The sequence below is a fragment of the Siniperca chuatsi genome, linkage group LG19, assembly GCF_020085105.1.
Source record: "Siniperca chuatsi isolate FFG_IHB_CAS linkage group LG19, ASM2008510v1, whole genome shotgun sequence".
Taxonomy (NCBI): Eukaryota; Metazoa; Chordata; class Actinopteri; order Centrarchiformes; family Sinipercidae; genus Siniperca; species Siniperca chuatsi.
The window spans coordinates 17069269-17088601 of NC_058060.1; the positions used below are offsets into that span (position 1 = coordinate 17069269).

At 41.2% G+C, this 19333-nt stretch overlaps 3 protein-coding genes across 4 annotated transcripts in view; 1 reads left to right on the forward strand and 2 right to left on the reverse strand.

The window, feature by feature from the left end:
• The window catches only part of si:ch211-285f17.1 (sickle tail protein homolog), a 110233-nt gene extending 103959 nt beyond the window's left edge, over positions 1-6274 (reverse strand). The window contains exon 1 of one of the 2 annotated variants that reach the window (XM_044176815.1): positions 5936-6274. In XM_044176815.1, the coding sequence (XP_044032750.1) occupies positions 5936-6005 (70 nt within the window). In that variant the 5' untranslated portion in view covers positions 6006-6274. The remainder of the gene's footprint in view (positions 1-5935) is intronic. The other variant, XM_044176812.1, reaches the window with a different exon arrangement.
• Positions 6275-8715: 2441 nt separating this feature from the next.
• LOC122866757 (OTU domain-containing protein 1) lies at positions 8716-11021 on the reverse strand. Its single transcript, XM_044176832.1, has one exon. It carries the CDS (start codon positions 10713-10715, stop codon positions 9285-9287), a length of 1431 nt encoding a protein of 476 aa, XP_044032767.1. The 5' UTR covers positions 10716-11021; the 3' UTR covers positions 8716-9284.
• Positions 11022-14218: 3197 nt separating this feature from the next.
• Positions 14219-19105, forward strand: tgif1 (TGFB-induced factor homeobox 1). Its single transcript, XM_044176835.1, has 3 exons — positions 14219-14607; positions 16445-16674; positions 17473-19105. The coding sequence occupies exons 1-3, from the start codon at positions 14592-14594 to the stop codon at positions 18133-18135; spliced, it is 909 nt and encodes a 302-aa protein (XP_044032770.1). The 5' UTR covers positions 14219-14591; the 3' UTR covers positions 18136-19105.
• The last annotated feature ends 228 nt before the right edge of the window (positions 19106-19333 follow it).

Below are 19333 nucleotides of genomic sequence, written 5' to 3' on the forward strand. Positions count from 1 at the left end.
ATCATTAGTGCTCGGGGAGAGCATGCAGAGAATGTTATTACACCCTGTTTCCCAACAGCACAGAAAAACAGCCAGATTGTCTCTAATCACCAATAAAGTAGCTCAGATATTTCAAGACCACTGCTCAGGGGCGGATGAAAGACTACTGTGCGGAGAGCTGTGGCACCCTTTGGGAGTCATCATTTTAATAGTGTACATTCCCATCTGTGTATTATAAGGCCTATCAGTCCTTCCAGACTTGAGATGACTATAAACAAGATAGAAGTGTTTGTTTACTCCTCAGCTGATTCCAGAGGCGACAAAAGAGCAGTGGTGGGAATGACGACGCTGTGGTATCTACGGGCGCTGTGAGTGAGTTCCAGCTCATCTGCAGCAGCCAATAAGAAGCTTTAAGTACCTGGTGATGAGAGGTCTGTGTGTCACTTGTTGCTGCCGAACAGGTGAACTTCATTATCTCCCTATTCTTCACATAAGAGGTGGTGAAAGATGTTATGCGTTGCTTTAGTTCTACTGCAGTTTTGAGACAACTATAGATACTTCATCATGTCCTCTTCAGGAAGGAACTTATGAGGAGGAATCAATTAGAGAAAACTGAATAAAAAAGAGTAAAACATCTGGTTCTTCTCCACATAGCACCGGCATCCCGCTGCTGAAGAGACAGAGAAGTCAGGAGAGTGTGGATAATTCATTAGGCATGCAAAGTTTCACGATGCATAGCCATTCAGTGAGACAGAGATGATGACTCAACCAGGAGTAATTCTAGCCACAAGATACCATCTACTGTACAGTATGTTACACTCTCATTGTAAATCTCTGTGATGTTTCATCTTCTTTTTTTTTTGGTCTTTTCAAAATACCATTTCCCTTTGAATTCATTTCTCGAGAACGACCTTTATGTTAACTTTCCTCTCACAAATGCTTGATGAAGGAACAAAATGTCAAAAGTCAGAAAATAGTACGCAATGTTTACTTTTTTTTTCAAGAATAAGCCAAAGAGAAGCAGAGTGCTTTCACTTTCATTATGTAACATTAGAGCTGGATATAGTGAATAAAATGACCGTCTCAGCACAATAGTTTCAATAAACTCAATGTCTCGACAAAGAAACTACAGTATAATAATGAATCAACACTGGCTTCATTAAATATGTATAAAAGCTGAAAGAAATATTGGTAAGATAATTACAATCAAAATATCTTTGCCAGAACCAAACCTCATGTAGACAGGCTCTGTGATTCACTAGAGTCTCAAGCCTTAAAGTATGCTCAGCATTCGAGCAACAAAAAACAAAGTGGATATCAACTCAAGGTTACTGCCTTATATCAGAGAGCGACATCCCCAGTTAAAGCTAGAAAAACAACAGCATAGTACTCTTGGGCAGAGAAGGCCACAGCGTACCCTTAAACCTTTGTGTTTAACTCTACGGGAACTTGAGAGCCGTTAAGGGACAGGCTTTTAATCCGCTGTGAAAACAGCTGTTTAGCGTCTCAGGGGGCTTGGCTATTTCCAGAAGGATCATCTCAAGTGCCTATCCAATGTGATCAGCATCTTCAGTGGGACAGACAGCCTACCAAACATGGCATTTCACACCTTACGTAAGTGGACAGAAATTCACTAAAAACATTACATTAATAGCAGCGAGTGAACTATGTTTAGAAAATATGTCTTAGGAAATTAGGGCCATGCTTTATCCTCACCTTCACGACCATTTGATTTGTTTTTGCAGAGAATTATAAGCTGCGAAGACAGCACCCACCCCTGGCTTCTAAAGCTTGACACTGGCACAGACACCATCTGCATTCCTAAGCTGGTAAAGAAGCACATTCTGTGATTATCATTCCAACACAATATTTGCCATTTCCAGGCAATCGCATAGAGACTGCGAGTATGATAGCATGCAGCCATGTTTATTGTTTCTCCTGGACATTCTGACAAAGGGGCACTGATAAGTGATTACAGCAAAGTAGGCTTAACAAGGAAAAGTGGAAACCTATTCAAAGTGAGTGTTAATGAGCTGATGGAGTCAACAGCACTGCAAGGTCTCCCATTGATTATAATAGACTGTTGGTTCGTTAGTTTGTTTTGACCCTTTTTCTTGTATAGCACTTTATGATGTTGTAAGACAAGTAACAAATAATGTGAAGTGTTTGTCTATTATTTTAGAGCTTCTCATTAAAGTAAGGTCAGGCAAGGCATTGCATTTGAATATGCAAATATCTTTCATTTTTAAAAACACCCAAGATACCACCCAGCTGTGTTAATTGAAACTGTAACTTTTCACACATTCTAACAATAGCAGAGCAGAAGTGTTGCACAAACAAGATGTTTAATGTGTTTGTATCTTATGTTCAGCTATAAAACAAAAATGCTAAAAAACAATCTACACAAATATTGTCATTGTCGATTTATCAAAAAAAATCATAGATTAATTGTTTGGTCTATGAAATGTCAAAAAATAGTGACATGTGACAAAATAGTGAAAAGCAGCAAATCCTTACAATTAAGAAGCTGGAGGGGATGTTTGCTTGATAAATGATTAATCAATTAATCGACTAATCGTTTTGGCTGTAATTAAACTAGCATCATGAAATCAAATGTATATATAATAATAACATAATCTCATACATATAAAATGCATGTGTATAAAGGGCAAAGTGATGTTCCATCCCACTGTGATATGACTAGAAGCAGATGGCTCTTGAAATGAAGTCTGAAAGAGTGCCATGGAATGACAGAAACTTTGGACTCACAACAAGTCTATTTGATTAAATTGGCTCGTGGACAAAGAGACGTGACAGACTTGAATTAACGGAGAAAGACATATGGAATTAACTACAGTAACAAGTTAACAGAACTTCTTGGCAGAGAGCAAACCAAGGAGAGCTTTAAGCTGTTCCCTGTGAAGATGGAGTTGGTGATTGTTTTTTTATGTTAAAGTGCTCCACCCTCTCTTCATGAGTTACAAGACTGATGGGAAAAGAGAAGGCAATATCTTCATTCAGCCACCCAATCAAGACTGTATATCCCTCTCCAGAAACTGCTGATATAATCTTCAAATATCGCTGGAAACCTGAGATGATGAACATCATGGCTCAGAGTGCAGCTGTCCAGGATGTAAAGCAGCTTACTGAAAGACACATCACTGTTTTACTCATCGAGTGTGGAGCCTATATCCACCTCATTATAAGAAGGATCACTCACAATTCCTATATTTAAATCTAAAATCTAAAGGAGACTGCAAGTAATGATGATGGTAACTTGGTCCACATCACTGGTGAGAACCAGGTGAGAGCTGTCCTAGCTCTTTGCCAGGAAAACATGACACTATAACTCCCACTGTGACAATGGCGAATAGTAAAATAACAGCTGAGGTAAAAATGGAAAATAGGAATGTGGTGAAACAGATTAGGAACAAGGGAGAAACAAGCCCTTCTTCAGGTAATCCAGAACAGTCAAATGAGTCAATGGATCTCTGAGGAGGAAAACTGAGCTGGCCCGTACAGTACGGTTTGGTGTTTAATAATAATTATGTGCTAACAACGTGACCATGTCTTTAAAGCCAGCTCCACATTAATGCAACATTAATTTTTTCTTTTTGTCTCTTGGCCTTTGATCCACACTAACCCAGCGTTTCTCACCACTGAAAATGGAGATTTGCCTAACCAATCTCCGAAGTTTGGCTTTTCAAAAACACTGACATACAACTGTCAATATTTCACAGGCAGCAATAACTAAGAGACTAGGTGTGATAAAACAGACATTATAACTCACACCTTCTACAGAAACAGCTTTTAATGCAGACTGAGGCGGGAAAGGTTAAAGTAATAATCTGTCACACTTGTATCTAATTCTCCTCCTTTTGCTGCTACACGACTGGCACAACACAAGATTAGACATATAACCTTCTCATGAAAGCCTACATTTGTTTTACTAGGGCTTTCCTGGGAAACCTCCTCTGGCACACAGAAACGAATGTGTTTTCGCCTACCGGCAACAACAGCGAGGAAATGTTGGTATTTAGCATGAGCCACCAAGGCTAAATAGACCTATAACCCAAAGAAACAAATGTTACAGTACTGCCCATTGTTTGAGACAGAAATCCAGTGTGGAAACACCATGTCTCTTCTAAAATGTCAAAACATAGATGTTGCGGATTACTGCTTTAACTCAAGTAAAATGAACAGCACACCTAACAGCACTCCATCAGAACTGGCTTCCCTCTTCACATCTCATGTAGTATTCCCTCAAGGTGACGCTAAGACCATTAGCTGTTATAGCAGTCTAAAAATGAATGGAGTGGTGGATGAGACACTTCTGTATCCAGGTGCTATTTGTATTTCACGTGTCTTAATATGATGAGTGAATGAATATTAAAACTTGGCGATCTATCCCCGGCCTTGAACCAGGAACGGTTGTGAGGTTGTGTGTGTGAGTGTGGTATGTGTGTGTCTGTGTGTTTGTGAGTGTGTACATCAGAGAGAGAGAGAGAGAAAGAGAAGAGACTGAAACTTGACCCCACTGTCACTTGCATCTGGACAGCAGGAGAAAGGGATGGGCTGAGTCAGAATGCGTGGTTTGCTGCTGAAGCTGCCATTCTGTCCTTCCACACACAAACCAGGCATGCCTCGCATTCAACCTGAGCTTGAACTGCGCACAACATCAGCCCTTTTCACCTTGCTGCCTACATGCATGTTACTGACTGACTTTGACAAAACACAAAATACACATCAAACTGCCAGAACAGCTGCCATCATGGATACAAATATATCACAAGCTTGCACATGCTGTCATAGAAAAAGAGTATAGTGTAGATGCACCCCTTTGGAGGGTTTTGCAGCAAACTGGCAATTTTCCATTGCATCCTTGCTCACGTGTCCTGTCACTCAACCTGTCACCATGGAGATGAGCTCAGCTTCTCTGTGTGCTGCTGTATACACTGCAGCACAGGCAGGCACGGCTGACACTGTCGCACCTCACAGGCAATCAGAAGCACGTCTTTAAACCATCTACTTGTGCTGTAAAAGCACAAAAGCCCTGAATGCGTTGTTCCTATTTAACAGCCATTAATGTGTTATGCTTTGAGACTGTGGGATGCAGTGAAGTGGTCTCTAAATGCATCTCAAGGTTGAGCGTCACCACACTAAGACAGAGCACGAGATGTGTTACACTCACTGAGGATAAAAAGTTAGCAGCAGCATGTAAAGGGCAACTGCCACTTCAGATAAGTATATTATTAGCAGGGACTGAATGGGATCACACCACTGATGCACATGCAGAGTGCATCGCCAAGTGAAGGGTCATCACTACCTCCACAAACCAGTCACGCATAAGGAACATAACACATATGCAGTATGACAAGCAACAACACATGTCATGTGAGCAGTGGAAATATTGTTTATAAACAATTTTCACATTTCCACAAAGACATAAGACAACAAAGAAAGTTTGGCTTGAAAATTGGAAGACATGTTAACAGAAAAACTTTTTCTTTTTTTAAAACTTACCTTTAATCAGCTGGGACTTTTTCCCCTTGATTGTATTTTGAATTCTAAATAATTTTGTCATGTAGAGGAGTATAATCATCTAGTCCAAGGACTAATGGAGCACAACTGTTTCCCTTCAGACAGCTGAGAATATAAAGTGCCATGTATAATTACTTACAACATTATGGCTACATTAAACCAATAAGCCATATATTAAAGGAAAAGGAACGAAAGACACATATTCCAATGGGGATTTCTATGTGAAATTAGCTTTAAGTCTTCTTGCCTCCTATCTTATATGAATACAATACTACTAAACATGAAGTTACTATGGAATTCTTGACAGCTAAAGCGGTTAAATAACTTCCAGAGTTTCCCCACATGCATTATAGTCTTGTGGAGTTACTGGTGAAATCAAGGTCAGCAGAGATTACAGCTCTATCATTTTCCTTACTGTGAAATTTGGGACTTCCTTTGTGATCACTCGGAGGAAGGTCTGCAAACTGCACCCGGTGTCCCGACATGTTTGATACCACCTCTGAGGTCAGAGCCACGCGACCGCCGACTGTGTTCTCTGTTGTCCGGGTTTGTTTCAAAGTATCCGGTAACTTCTGAGCACTCGGCTGAACTGCGTCGAGGTGACCCGCGTCCCCGTGCGTTTGGAGCGTGGGAATCCTTCACAGGGGCACACTACACACCGGTGGGGAGCGTCTGTCACTGACTTTCTCTCTGCTCCCTCTGTGTCTCTGTGCTGACTGTGTGCCAGTACTGCGGGTGAAGCAGCCCGCTCGGTTCACTCCTCTCACCTGCCCTCTGCTCTGTAGCCTAATAGTTTACGGTCCATAGAAGACACAGTGGAGCAGGAAGAGGCACTATCTCTCCTCTCGCATTAAAAAAAAGATACTAACTTTTTTTTCTTCTCCCTAATGTCCACATGACTGCAAGGTTACGTCATCATTGTAAAGCTTTCAGGGGAAAAGATTCATAATAACCCCATAATAAAGTTTAATTGGGAAGCTGTACTAATATACTTATGTTTCATGAATGTAGCCTATTGTAGGATTACATGGGTCATACATTTTACCTCAATCAGAAAGATCAGTATCAGAGCTTCGTTGGGCAATCTACTAAATAATTAATTCTGACTTTTAAAAACAGTATTCCACAATTCCCCCATCATCTATTACTAAACCTGAAACATGTCACGTTTTGTTTTTAAGTCAGAGCACTATGAAGCCCATTTAGCTCAATGCAGTAGGTCCGATAATCCCACGCTGTAATCAGTTTGAAAAGAAATACAAATTCATTTAATAATACAGTAACTTTGAGAGTGTATATGGGGGGCTACAATGCCACCTAATGGAAGAAGAGTGCAACGTTATCAGCGGGCTGGCATCCCACAGAGCGTCAGAAAGGGGGTGGACAAACTACTGTTTCATAATGACGTCACAAAGGAGCCTTATGAGTGCCTCTGTGGCGATGTCTCAAAAATGGGCGATTGTAGTCAATTGTAGGCCTACTGGTGGTACCCAGTCTCTGTAACAAAAACTTATATTCTTTCTTAAGTATAATTCTAATGTTCGCCTATAGTGTTTATTTTCTCCCTCACAAACTTTTTCGTCATTTGTTGAACGATGAATACAATGCCTTAATAGGTATACAAACACATTCATAATAAAAAAACATAATTACATAATGCAACAATCTAGACAGATCACAGGTACAAACAGTACAAATGCTAGATCACTTCAAATGAAGACAGTGCAGCTGAATGCCAAATGCATAAAGTGCTTAGGTGCAGAGATCACATGTGCAAATTCTACTAATTCCTGTGCAAACAAAAGATACTTTGTATCTGAGCAGCAACTCTGTATCTATGGCCTGAAGGAGCTCAAACTCCCTCTGCATGGGGTGATCAGAACAGTCCAATATGGCCTGGGCCTTCCTTAGAACCTGCCTATAATAGAGGTCAGTGACCTGCAGCTGACTCACCCCAATAACTTTAGTGGTCACTTTGACAAGCCAGCCAAGCCTATTCTTACTGGCCAAATTCAGGTTCCCAAACAATGCCACAATACAGACGGACAGAACAGACTCAATGATGAACTTCTATAGAACAGAGTCATCATTATAGTGCACACAGGTCATTTTCATTCCCCTCAATATCTGTCAGTTTTGGGTTAGGTGCTGACGTCCTAAAGGCAATGATCATGTCCTTGGTTTTAGACCCATTCAACTCAAGAAAAGACTCCTTACATGACACGAAGTCGTCAATTACTGGCCCATGACCTAGCTCCTCTCCTTCCAGGAGGCTTAGTATAAGAGAATAATCTGCAAACTTTATAATGTGTCTTTATATTTATGTGTCTGGTATTTACTTTGACAGTTATTTGTGTAAATTAAGATTAAAATTGAAAAGAAGTTTCTCTGCAAGCAAATATGGCTGAATAGTATTAAAGGTCAAGGTCATCAAGGTGATGATACAGGTAGTTCAGCAAGGTCAGGGCTCTAAAAACCCACTGTACACTACGTGCTCAGCACCAAACAGCAGACACACAGTTAGCGACTAGCTGGTGAACATTTAGCAGCTAAAGAGCCAGATATTTCCCTCAGGAGAGACCATAAACAGAGCTAAAAGAGAGTGAATATTAGACTTACATTCATCAGGTGGCCAGAAACATGACCCCAAATGAATGCTAATGTTGCTCCGTAACTGCTAGATGTGTAAATAAGCAGCTGTTTTCTAACAAATTTGCCATATCAATTTAAAAGGCAATGATATGTCAGTGTTGTGTTCACAGCTTGTTTCTGCTGCCCCCAAGTGGCAGTGTTTGCTATGGTGTGACAGAGCACTGTACAGCTTTGACACAGAACATCTCCCTTGTGATCTGAATACTGAGACCACAGTCATTTAATTCACTAAGTTCTGCAGCCTGACCTGAATGAGAGGCTGCAGGCTCTGGGGTCACTAGATGTAATAAATTCCAAACATCTCTTTTCACTTTAGGACAGAGGGGGGAGGGGGATGAGTACTGCACATGTCACTTAATCTAGCCTGCCTCGCTGCAATTTAATAGATGGATCCCATTACAGACCAACAATACTGCACACAAGATGGCATACCGTAGCTGACATTATTATTGTGATACTGGATAAGAATTTATGTATAAATGTACGCAAGAGACAGATAATCAAGCAATGAGCATGTAAATTTAAACACGAAATCACTGCAAATCAGGTTTCTTCAAAACTTTATTTTGAAATATTTTGTCAAAAGCCTAAAAAGAACTGGAATAATGGAAAAAGAACCATTTAATTGTTCTCACTGACACAAATCAAACTCTCTGGACTTGTCTGATAGGACTTTTGTGCAAAAGAGAGTTGCTATACAGATAAACAATGTAGCTATAGTGAAAAATGGCAAACCAAGTTTCTCTGTAATTGGCAATGGCCTACAAAGCACAAACATTATATAAAAATAACTGGTCTGGCAATAAAAGGCAAATAAATACTGTATACTCACTTCCATGTACAGTAACTGAACAGCATTAAAGAATTTCAATCATGTCAACATAACCCAAACTATCAAGAAGAACCGGCTCACACACTTTCACACTTTCCACTGCCACTAATTTGGCAATGCTGGCATATACAAAAACCAAAGTATGTGCACTGCACTACCTTTCTCACTGTAAAATCTTATAAAAAATCATTTCAAGCATGTAGAAACCAAGCAGAATTAGTGGTTCTGCATTCTACTGTATCAGTATGCATTCTTTAACTCTCAACATACAGTATTTCTTTCATGCACATCCATTTTGCTCGATGTACATTTTGGATAATGAGGCTGCCATCGACTTTGCCAGTTCCTCATCTCGTTTCCTCTGCATCTGTGAGTGTCTGCACCAGTCCTCGTACTCTGGGTTGGGGAGACACTTGTCTAGAAGGACGTCGTAGTGACCATTGCTGAGCCAACTCAGCCAGATAGCCAACTTGGAAGCATCCTCCTCCCCGAGATAGTGCACCATGGTGGAGACAGTGGGGCTCTCCAAGCTCCCCCCTGTTGTCAGGTGGATGTTGACGTTCAACATCTGGCTCATGGCGAGAAGTTCAGGGTACCCCGCCCAGGCACCGTCCTGCGCCGCATTGATCAGGAACTCCCCTACATCCCCTTCGATGATGGGGTTGAACTCATCCAAGTGGTCTGCGATGTGGTGCACCGTCTGCTCCCTCAGCTCCGCGTGCCTCGCCTGGTCTCCGTACGTGGCTTTGCACACAGCCCTGTACAGACAGTTGCCATCTGGAATGATGTGGTACCTGTATTTATGCCTCTCCAGGAGGTACTTGTTTTGTTTCTCCACTTCAGCCAAGTACCGGGTGACTTTATCATTGACATCCCCTCTCTCTTGGCGTCTCTGTGGGGGCGACTCCTGCAGAACGCTGAGCTCAAAGGCCCGTCTCTCATCTGATGCTGGAGCAGCTTTGCCACTGCTCAGATCACTAAAATCTTCCGTTATGAGGTCTTCAGGATGAGCTGCCCTGGAGGGAACTAACTCGTCTTCACGCAACGACACCCATCCATTGCTTCTGAGGGGGGCATTAGTCACTGAAACTGTATCATCCTCACTTAAATTTCCAACCATCCTCTTTTTTTCTTCTATTCTGGGTCTATGGATGTTGTTACTGTTGAAAAGGTGATTTCCAACCAGCTCTGGGCAGTCAGGAAAAAGCTCATCTGTCCCATTTCTTAGATGATCTATCAAATCCACAATCACATCAGAGTCACAGTCATTACAGAGGATACTTCCACCATTATGTGAAACAGGAGAGGGTGGTTTGGTCTTGGACTCCCGCATGACATGGACAGGCACAGACCTCTCCACTCCATCAGGTCTGCGGATTAATATTTCAGCAGTCGATGTGAAGTAAATTGGCCTCATAGATGAAGCCTCGTAACATGAAAACGCAGGCATGTTTGCGGAAGAAGCAGTCTCTCTCACCGGATCCTCGTTGGCCGTTGAAGTTGTGCCTGGGTGTGTAAATTCTGGTTTATCAGTCTCAGAGGGACTTGGTGTTGTCCCGTTCAAACGCTCGGATCCAGCCGATAAAGTTATTGTAACTTTGCGAGACGACTTCGGGTAGTGTGTCAGCGCACTGTTGTACAACTGCATTTTGAAAGGGTCCTTTATACTGAACGCCGCAGCCGGGCTGTTAAGGAAATATGACAACAACATCTAAAAATACCCTCCATGTCATCAACAACAGCAAAGTTGTAGGGAGCGTTTCCATGGTCCTGAGTCGTGTTACCATTGACATGCAGAGACGAGTAGACTGTCCAGTTTAGCCTTCTTGCGTCATTTGCTGTTGGGGTGCCTCCCTAATTTTAGACTTAAACTGTTACAGGACACTGTTTGCTTTAACTGTGTCAAGTCAGCCAGAATGAAACCGATAAGTCTTTCTTTTACAAGCTTTCAAAATAAAATCCTTATCAACGAGCATTACATTACAAAGTTGTTGTTTTTTAAAAGAAATAAAATGTACTTCGTTCCCTATGGCGGACTGAAAACATTTTTAACAAATCAAGTTGGGGACCAACTCATAACATAAACCGTGCATGAAATTCATGAAAGTTTACAGTGCCTATAAAAACACTGAATCAAAGTAGATTTAATGTGGCAATGTTATTTTATGTTTTTGACAGTGATCAGCAGAAAACGACTCTTTAATAGCAAGTCAGTGAAAACAGACCTCTACAAAGTGATGTACATTGACTACAAAATAAAATGCAATACAAAATACATGTTTGCATAAGCATTCACTCCCTTTAACAGGGCACACCTAAACCATCACTGGGGCAGCCAACTGGATTTAGAAGTCACATAATTAGTTAAATGGAGATCACCTGTGTGTAGTCAAGGGGTTTCAGTTGATTTTATGGGCACTTTAAGGGGTCCTGTGCATGAAATTAAGCTGTGCACACTTTATTTGTACTTTCACTTGCACATAAACACACTCAGAATAAATTAATCTAATAATGCTTCTACTTTGTTTCTAATGTCTTGTGTCTCAACCTTTTGCATCTATCTTTTTCTGTGTATTTTTCTACTGTAATGAAGAACTTTGTATTGCATACATTTTAAATGTGTTGTATAATGATGTTTCTATTATAATAATAATTATTATCATTATTGTTGTTGGTGTTATCATTATTATCTAATCTAAGTAAAGTGTGCTTTCCGGGATACCTTTTTTTTTCTTTCATGACAATGATATGATAAATCTGGATTGATAACTTGAAGTAACATGATGACAATTAAGGTGTGGTCTTTGGATTACTGTGCAACCATGTGGTCACTCTTGGTTTCTATTCAAGTAAAGACCATTCAATTGTCAAGAAAACAGAAGTGCACAAGACTTTATATGTACAGCAATGAATAATGTGGATCATTTGGAAGTGTGTTGGTTTTTTTTGTTCTTTTGTCCAAATGATTTGTAAAAAGCCAAACAAACCCTGGCTATGTACAGGCACCACCCTTCTAGACTAATAAAAAAGGCAACATATATGAGTGGTACCAGAATTAAGTGATAACTCCAACTTTATTTTGAAGGCAAAATCGCCTAATGTCCGGTATCGTTCATGTTGTCTGTAGGGGGATTGACACAGCTCTCCATTTTCAAGTCCTTAAGTCGAAAAATGGATGTGTGTGATGTGTCACAGTTAAATAAGTTGAGTGATAATGTGTAAAACACTAACACGTTAAAGTAGGCAAATGTTCTCCTTTTCGATTAAGGCAAAAACAACAACTTCTTAGCCTCTTTCTCTTGTATAAAGTAGTGTTACTAAAGTTATTTCCAAGCAAATGGAAACGGCCATCAAAAAAGTCAAGGTAGACGATGGCAGAAGTGCAATCTAGGTTTATGAAAAGAGCATTGAACATTATCTGAATACACACAACACCTCTCCTTTATACCTCCGTATTGCGCTATAAAACATGAACCAAGCAAAAGCTTACAACATGGACAGAAAAAAAGTTTAATTGAACTTACTGAATTTCAGTTATTATTCTGAATTTAGAGAAATGAATAATGAAATAAATTATTTACTACCAGTATTTCAAGAGGCCTGCCAAATAAAAAACGTACTACTACAAGCACTACAATTAGGCCCTCTACTATTAAAATACTAAAATGATTTCGGATTTTAATTTTTCCAGTGTATTTTTATTATTATTACTATTGTTGTTGTTGTTGTCGTCATTGTTATTATTTAGGCAATTTTTAATTATGAAATAATGGCACAGTAAATAATAATCGAACTGGCTGATAGTGACTTACTGGTAACAGCAGGCTGCTGCATGCCTAACCTGCTCATACCTCTATTTTTACACATTGACTGTTTCAGCTTATCTGTTTGAAACAGTCACACAACTTGTGTTTGGTGAGAATGTGAGTGCTTAATATAGACATTACCTCAGTGGAGTCAGTTACAGTTACAACTGCAGCTGTAAAGTAAACTGCATTATTAACTTAACTATGGTGGGTTGCCCGTTTTCATTTCTAATGTCTTTGTCACATATATATTTGTTGCCAATACTAAAATATTATAACATGGGGCAACAGTGAACGTGGACAAGATATTGTCTTTTTCTTTTCTCCAAACAAACTCTACTCTTTAACAAACACTGTCATGTTCAGCCAGGGTCGCTTAGCAGTACAATAACCACCGGAGGGAGCCCGAGGATCTTATGTTTGTCAAGTGGCGTTGCGTTCAAGTGAAGTGCCACAAATACACACGCGGAGGCGACATTTAGCTTCACAGAGAGAAATGGACGCCTGTGCGATCCGAATACATGCAAAGAGACGATGCTAGAGCAGCTGTCGCAAGGTTGTGCACCGCATACAAATGAGGGCATTGATCGTTCCCTTCGCTGTACTGTTATCTTCAGTAATCTGAACTGGTGCACTAACCTCCAGCTGGAATAAGGTGGCTCAACACCCCCCTATTACACCACCGTATACACAGGATTTTAGGCTACAAATTCCCGCGAGAAATTAGATCAACTGTCCTTTCGATAATGTCAATATTCAAAAGTAAATGACACAAAAACCACATGAAAAACATGATTCAGTCTCTACAGGGATACGACAGAATGAGCTACTATAGTGACAACTATAGTGGAAGTGTAGTAGTAGGCTATATTACAGCATTTGCAGGTATTGCCATAAACAGAAATGGGTTCCTTATTGTAATACACGATAATATGGTGATAGGATATGCATTTTAAAAAGCACAATAGGAACACAAATGTTGCTCTTGAAAAGCACACACATACACTAGGAGCATTATAGAAAGCAATCAAAAAGCCTACCACAGCACAATTCTGCACGAGGTGTTATACAAAGAGGAAGCAGATGATACCAAAGGTGCAATAAGGTAACTAAAGTTATTACTGAATACACACCATAAGTCTCAATCGGTTAAAAAAAGTGTATGCCCTGTAGCAATAATGTTTTCACTGGGGTTATTAGGTTATTTATGTAAGATGTTACCACGAGTTCCGCAGTGCTCTCCGCCAGCCTGTTGTTGACATTCTGACTGCCCGCCTAAATCAACGCCTTTCTGCGGATAATAATTTAATATACAAGGTGTTTGTGTGTTTATTCGGCTTTGTTTGGAGGGTCTGCAGCACTTAAAGCTTAGCGAGACTGTATCCATGTCAGTGGAACAAGCCATGCTGATGTCAGAGATTTTTCCTCTGCCCTCCACGGTGGGAGGATCTCTGTGCGTTGAGTCACGCAGCTGTCAAAGATAGCTGTCACCCAGTTTCAGGATCAAACACACAGTCAATGAGAAAAGGGCTTTGAGCCGAAGGGACGCGGAGATCTCAGGTAACCCCCCCCCCCCGAAGTATCCAAACAAGGACGACCAGAAGAGGGGGAGAAAATTAGAGAAAAGGGGTTAAAAGCGAGTTTTTTTTTATGAATAAGGGTTTTCGAATATTCGGATACACACTGTGGATATCTGGAGTAAAGAAGAAAAACACTGCACGAGCACAAAGGCAATTTTCTTCTGCGCTTGACGAGGAAAAAGTGGGCATTTTCGGACGGAGATGAAGACGAAAAAGGGTAGGTTGGATACTTTTAAGAAAAAATTAAGTCGAAATTAATTGAGATAACCAGAGACAGCCTACAGAACGATTAACAGAGCGATTTCCCTCATATGCAAACCATGCAGTCTATTGTTTCCTTTCCAGACATGACAGGGGGCTTTTTCTGCCATGTGCTGGCGCGATGTCAAAAGTCGATATAGCTAGGTTTGCCCATCATTGGTGATTTATTTTATTTTTTTAAACATATGTTTTATTCAAGGTTGGGCACAACAACACACGGCCGATTCGCCATGTGTGTTTTTTCTTGTCACGGTGTAATTAGGCTAACTTTAAAGTTCGTATAAAATGTCAAAACTGAATTAAACGAGGCTTCTTTTTGGTGTGAATGCAAGCTAATTTAAGTGACAGACGCTACTATTTGTGTCGAAGTTTTGCAAAACTGATGCCACAAGTCAAAGTGGCAGGAGTTCAGGAGTTTGAAATGTTGCATTTTTTACAACTTGCAAGCTTTAAAAATCGATATCTTGTATCTTTTAACTATCTACCACGAACGGAAACACCCTCGGCACCTTTTAAATTGTATCCAAATCCAAATGTAGGCTAATGTTCATCCTGACCTCATTGTGGGAAGTTGCTGTTGCCTTGTTACATTCATGGACCTCGTGGTGCAGCGCGCACACACAATAGAAAACCCCTTACAAGTTGTTTAAACTTACAAAACCAGTGTCTTTAGGGCCTTAAAACGTATTTTCTGCCCACTCTGTTCAACTGTAGTATTTTGGAGGGAGTTAAGTTCATGGCGAACGCAATGTTTGCGTGTAGAAACTTTTGAATCGCATACAAAGAACCACGCAGCCCTAGATTCTTTTGTTTAGTCTGGAGACGCTGATTTGCAACAGGTCTCCCCTCCCCCTTCCCCTCTACGTAATTACCTCATCCTGTTGGCCCCTCAGACTTGGGAACTTTCTTATTCCTTTCCCACTAGTTTGCCCCATAGCAGATTGCATAGCGTTGTGTACTAAATATTCTCTGAATTTCTGTATTTACTTAATGGCGTCAGGGCTGCCAGCATAGCAAGCTGCTGGTATGCATGTGTAAATAGTGACCTAAACATCATATGAGCAACTACCAGTATCTAATTAAAAAAACATGTGCTTCTTTATGTTCATGACTTGTGTCAATTGGACTCTACTTTCTATAAAATTCAACATATGCTGAAAACTACACAAAAAACAGATTGACTGATTAACAATCTGATCAAAATGGGTTTTACAAGCAGTTTATAAGCAGGTTTATTTTCCCTGGGTAAAACTCTACACATTCAAAGTAATTCAAAGGCCTGTTTGATCATGATTTACTTTGATTAGACATGCCTAAAACACTGAATTTAAAAAGAAAGCAACTCTGTAATCTTTGCAAATACACTGTTGCCATTCTTCAAAACAAAATCTCCCTTTATACAGCCATTGTTCTTGTGGTCAGCCCAGTGTACTTTTCTTATCCAAGCATGCAAGGTGTGCTCTCAGTCTGTGCAGTAGACCTGGCTTGTATTTGTTGAGGCAGGTTTTATAACTGCCACAGCATCAGACCAGCCTTTGTGACGTCCCCCCTCCATCCCTCCCTCTCTCCCTCCTCCTCACACCCTCCCTCGCTCCTTATATGAATCACATGGCTGAACTTGACAGCTTGCTTCTGACACATCAGCTGCCTCCCAGACAGCTTGCGTTCGAACGGCTGCAGCATAGCCGGGCTGGGAGACTGACAACAGGGTGGCTGACATAAGAGGATACATATTTTTCTTTGTCCTGTTCTCATACGCTCTCTTTTCTCCTCGCTTGCGCTCACTCGTGCAGGTTTGATGATGCTGTCAGGGAGTGAGACGGATGATGAGGACAGCGTGGACGCCCCCCTGGATCTGTCGTCCAGCGCGGGGAGCAGCGGGAAGAGGAAACGGCGGGGGAATCTGCCCAAGGAGTCAGTTCAGATCCTCCGGGACTGGTTATACGAGCACCGCTACAACGCTTACCCCTCTGAACAGGAGAAAGCACTCCTGTCCAAGCAGACTCAGCTCTCCACACTGCAGGTATGGACACAGATATGACAGAAAATATATGATTACCAGTAAACCCTTAGATTGTAAACAGACCACTGTAGAAGTCAAAAGGAAGCAAGTGTCAGCTTGACTGAATCATGTCCTGTCTAGATGGTAAACAAAACATGACACACAAACAGTGAATTGAAGGTCATCCAAATCAGCTTGATGTTGCAACATTAAAGCCTGAGACAACGTGAGTAAACTCACCCCCTGTGTGCTGTTGGCTTGGCTGAGGCACTTGGACAGGAATTTCCCTCCCTCCAGCCCCTTTCCATCCCAGCTGTCTGGGAACAATGCAGAGTCATTTACATGGTTAGAGCGGCAAGTCTCCCCGAGCCAGTTACGACTAGCCTGGAGGACTGACGAAAAAAGAGAGATGACCGTGATTACTGCTATGACAAAGGAGATTACTTTTATTGAAACTATTTTAAATACAGGATTAAGAAGTCTAAACTAGACTTTTTGTTGAAAATACAACATTACAATTTAAACTTCTCATAGTTTGAGATGTGATTATAATCTTAGAGGTCTGGGTTTTCAGTTCTGCAGTGCTGAAATGATATACAGGAAATGCTACTAGTGTGAAATATACAGCCTGTGGTGTGAAATAGTGTGTGATGGGTGGTGCCTACCCATTTCATTTTGATTTCTCTATTGAAAACACAGGTGCAAACTGCACCTGGGGATAAGTGTACCAGCAGATTTTCTTTTAAATTGCAAGGCAGAACATAAGTGAGCCATGTAATGCAGCTTTCTCACATTGTGGATTTTTGTTGTCTTATCCAGGTGTGCAACTGGTTCATTAACGCACGACGTCGACTTCTTCCAGAGATGCTGCGGAAAGATGGCAAAGATCCTAACCAGTTTACCATATCCAGAAAAGGTAGCAAGGCTGGCGACAGCTTTTCTGACAGCTCCCAGTCCCCGAAACACAGCAGTCCTGCAGCAGGTACGGAGGAGAGCTACGACAAACGTGTTCTTCACCCCTCCAGCTTCGAACCCGCCATGCCCGGTGTCCTGAGGAAGGCAGTGTCTCCCTCCATATCCTCTCCAACCTCCATGTCCCCCTCTCCAGGGCTCATGCCCACCCGCCCTTCTGTCATCTGTCACACCACTGTCAGCACAGCAATGCAGGCCAGCCCGACAGCCTCTCACCCCTCTGTGCCAGGAATGAACAGTGACAGAGCAGCTGAGCTGTTGCAGTCTTCACAGATGCTGCTCAGGTGCCGGGATGAAGGGCCAGGCAGCCAGCCACTCCCCACCACTACCACCATCCTCAGCAGCACCGGCATGGAGGGCAACCTGAGCCCCCGCAGTGGGCTCTTCAACACCCCTCCCCCCACCCCTCCAGACCTCACACAAGACTTCAGCGGCTTCCAGCTCCTGGTAGACGTGGCCCTCAAACGGGCTGCAGAGATGGAGCTGCAAGCCAAACAGCTGGTCTCCTAAAGGGAGAATGTGACAGAAGAAGAAGAGGAGGGAATAGAGACTGACTTTGTGTCTCGACTATGGAACTCCTCTGAGTTCAGTGACTTGTCTGCACGCAACAGAGAACAAATCCACATGAAAGCCTGATCATTTCTATTTTTGGTATACCAATCAAATTGATGAGGATGTTTTTTTATGGAAAAAAACTGTATCGAGGTGCCTTGGCTGTAAGTTGTTTATTCATTTCACAAACATGCGTATGTATCTACATGTGTATCTTATTTGCACACAGGGACCAAAAATGTTATCAGAGAAATGCTGCCTGTCTTATGTCTTTTCATTATACTGTATATCATTTTAGAGAATGGAGCAAGAGCTAGAAGCAGCCCTTCTTCAGACCAGTCAGATGGATTGGTTGCATCCACACATGTTTACTGTTAAACATTTCAGAGATCAGTTCATGATTGGTCTGCCTCGTTTGTTTGCACACTAAAGGCAGAGGAAGGTCATCTCAGTGTCTTAAACATACTTTGCTCTTGGCATCTATGACAAACTTATTCACTACTGTAGTAATGTTATGTTTTTTCATGAGTATAAGTATAGTTTTGATTTTGTAATTAACTTTTACTTTTAGCTATTTTAAAAGAAAAAAACTTTTTTTTTTTTTTAAACTCTTTTTCCCACCAAGGGATATTTCAGATGACCAATGTAGCAGGTTCTTAGTCTGAGCCTTCATCCCATCACTCAGCGAAAACGACGGCCAGTGGACTGGAAAATTAAACACTACAGATGTCTTTTCTGCATTTGCTGTTTTACAACCTGACAAAGACAGCATTTTTGAAATCACCAAAAAAGCATTTTCATGTATAATAGGACCATGTGTATAGTTAATGTGACATGATGCCCAATGATGTGATTTCTTTTCATACTGTGCAATGTTTGTGGCAAATAGGGGTCACATGGGATTCAAATAAAGTTTTGTTTTTCTACATCTCAGAATTGATCATTTGGTATTGTCCCTCTTGCGGATCACTCAGATCACTTAAATCTAATGCACATTTTTTTCAGGCTGTCTTCTTGTAAATCCCACTGAACTTTGAAGATTACTGATTCATCCCTAAAGGATAAGGAGAGTGTATTGAGTCTGAATGTTCAGTAAATAAAAGGAGGAAGTACAGGAGGACAGAAATAGTATAGCATCTTTCCACAGGCTACCAGC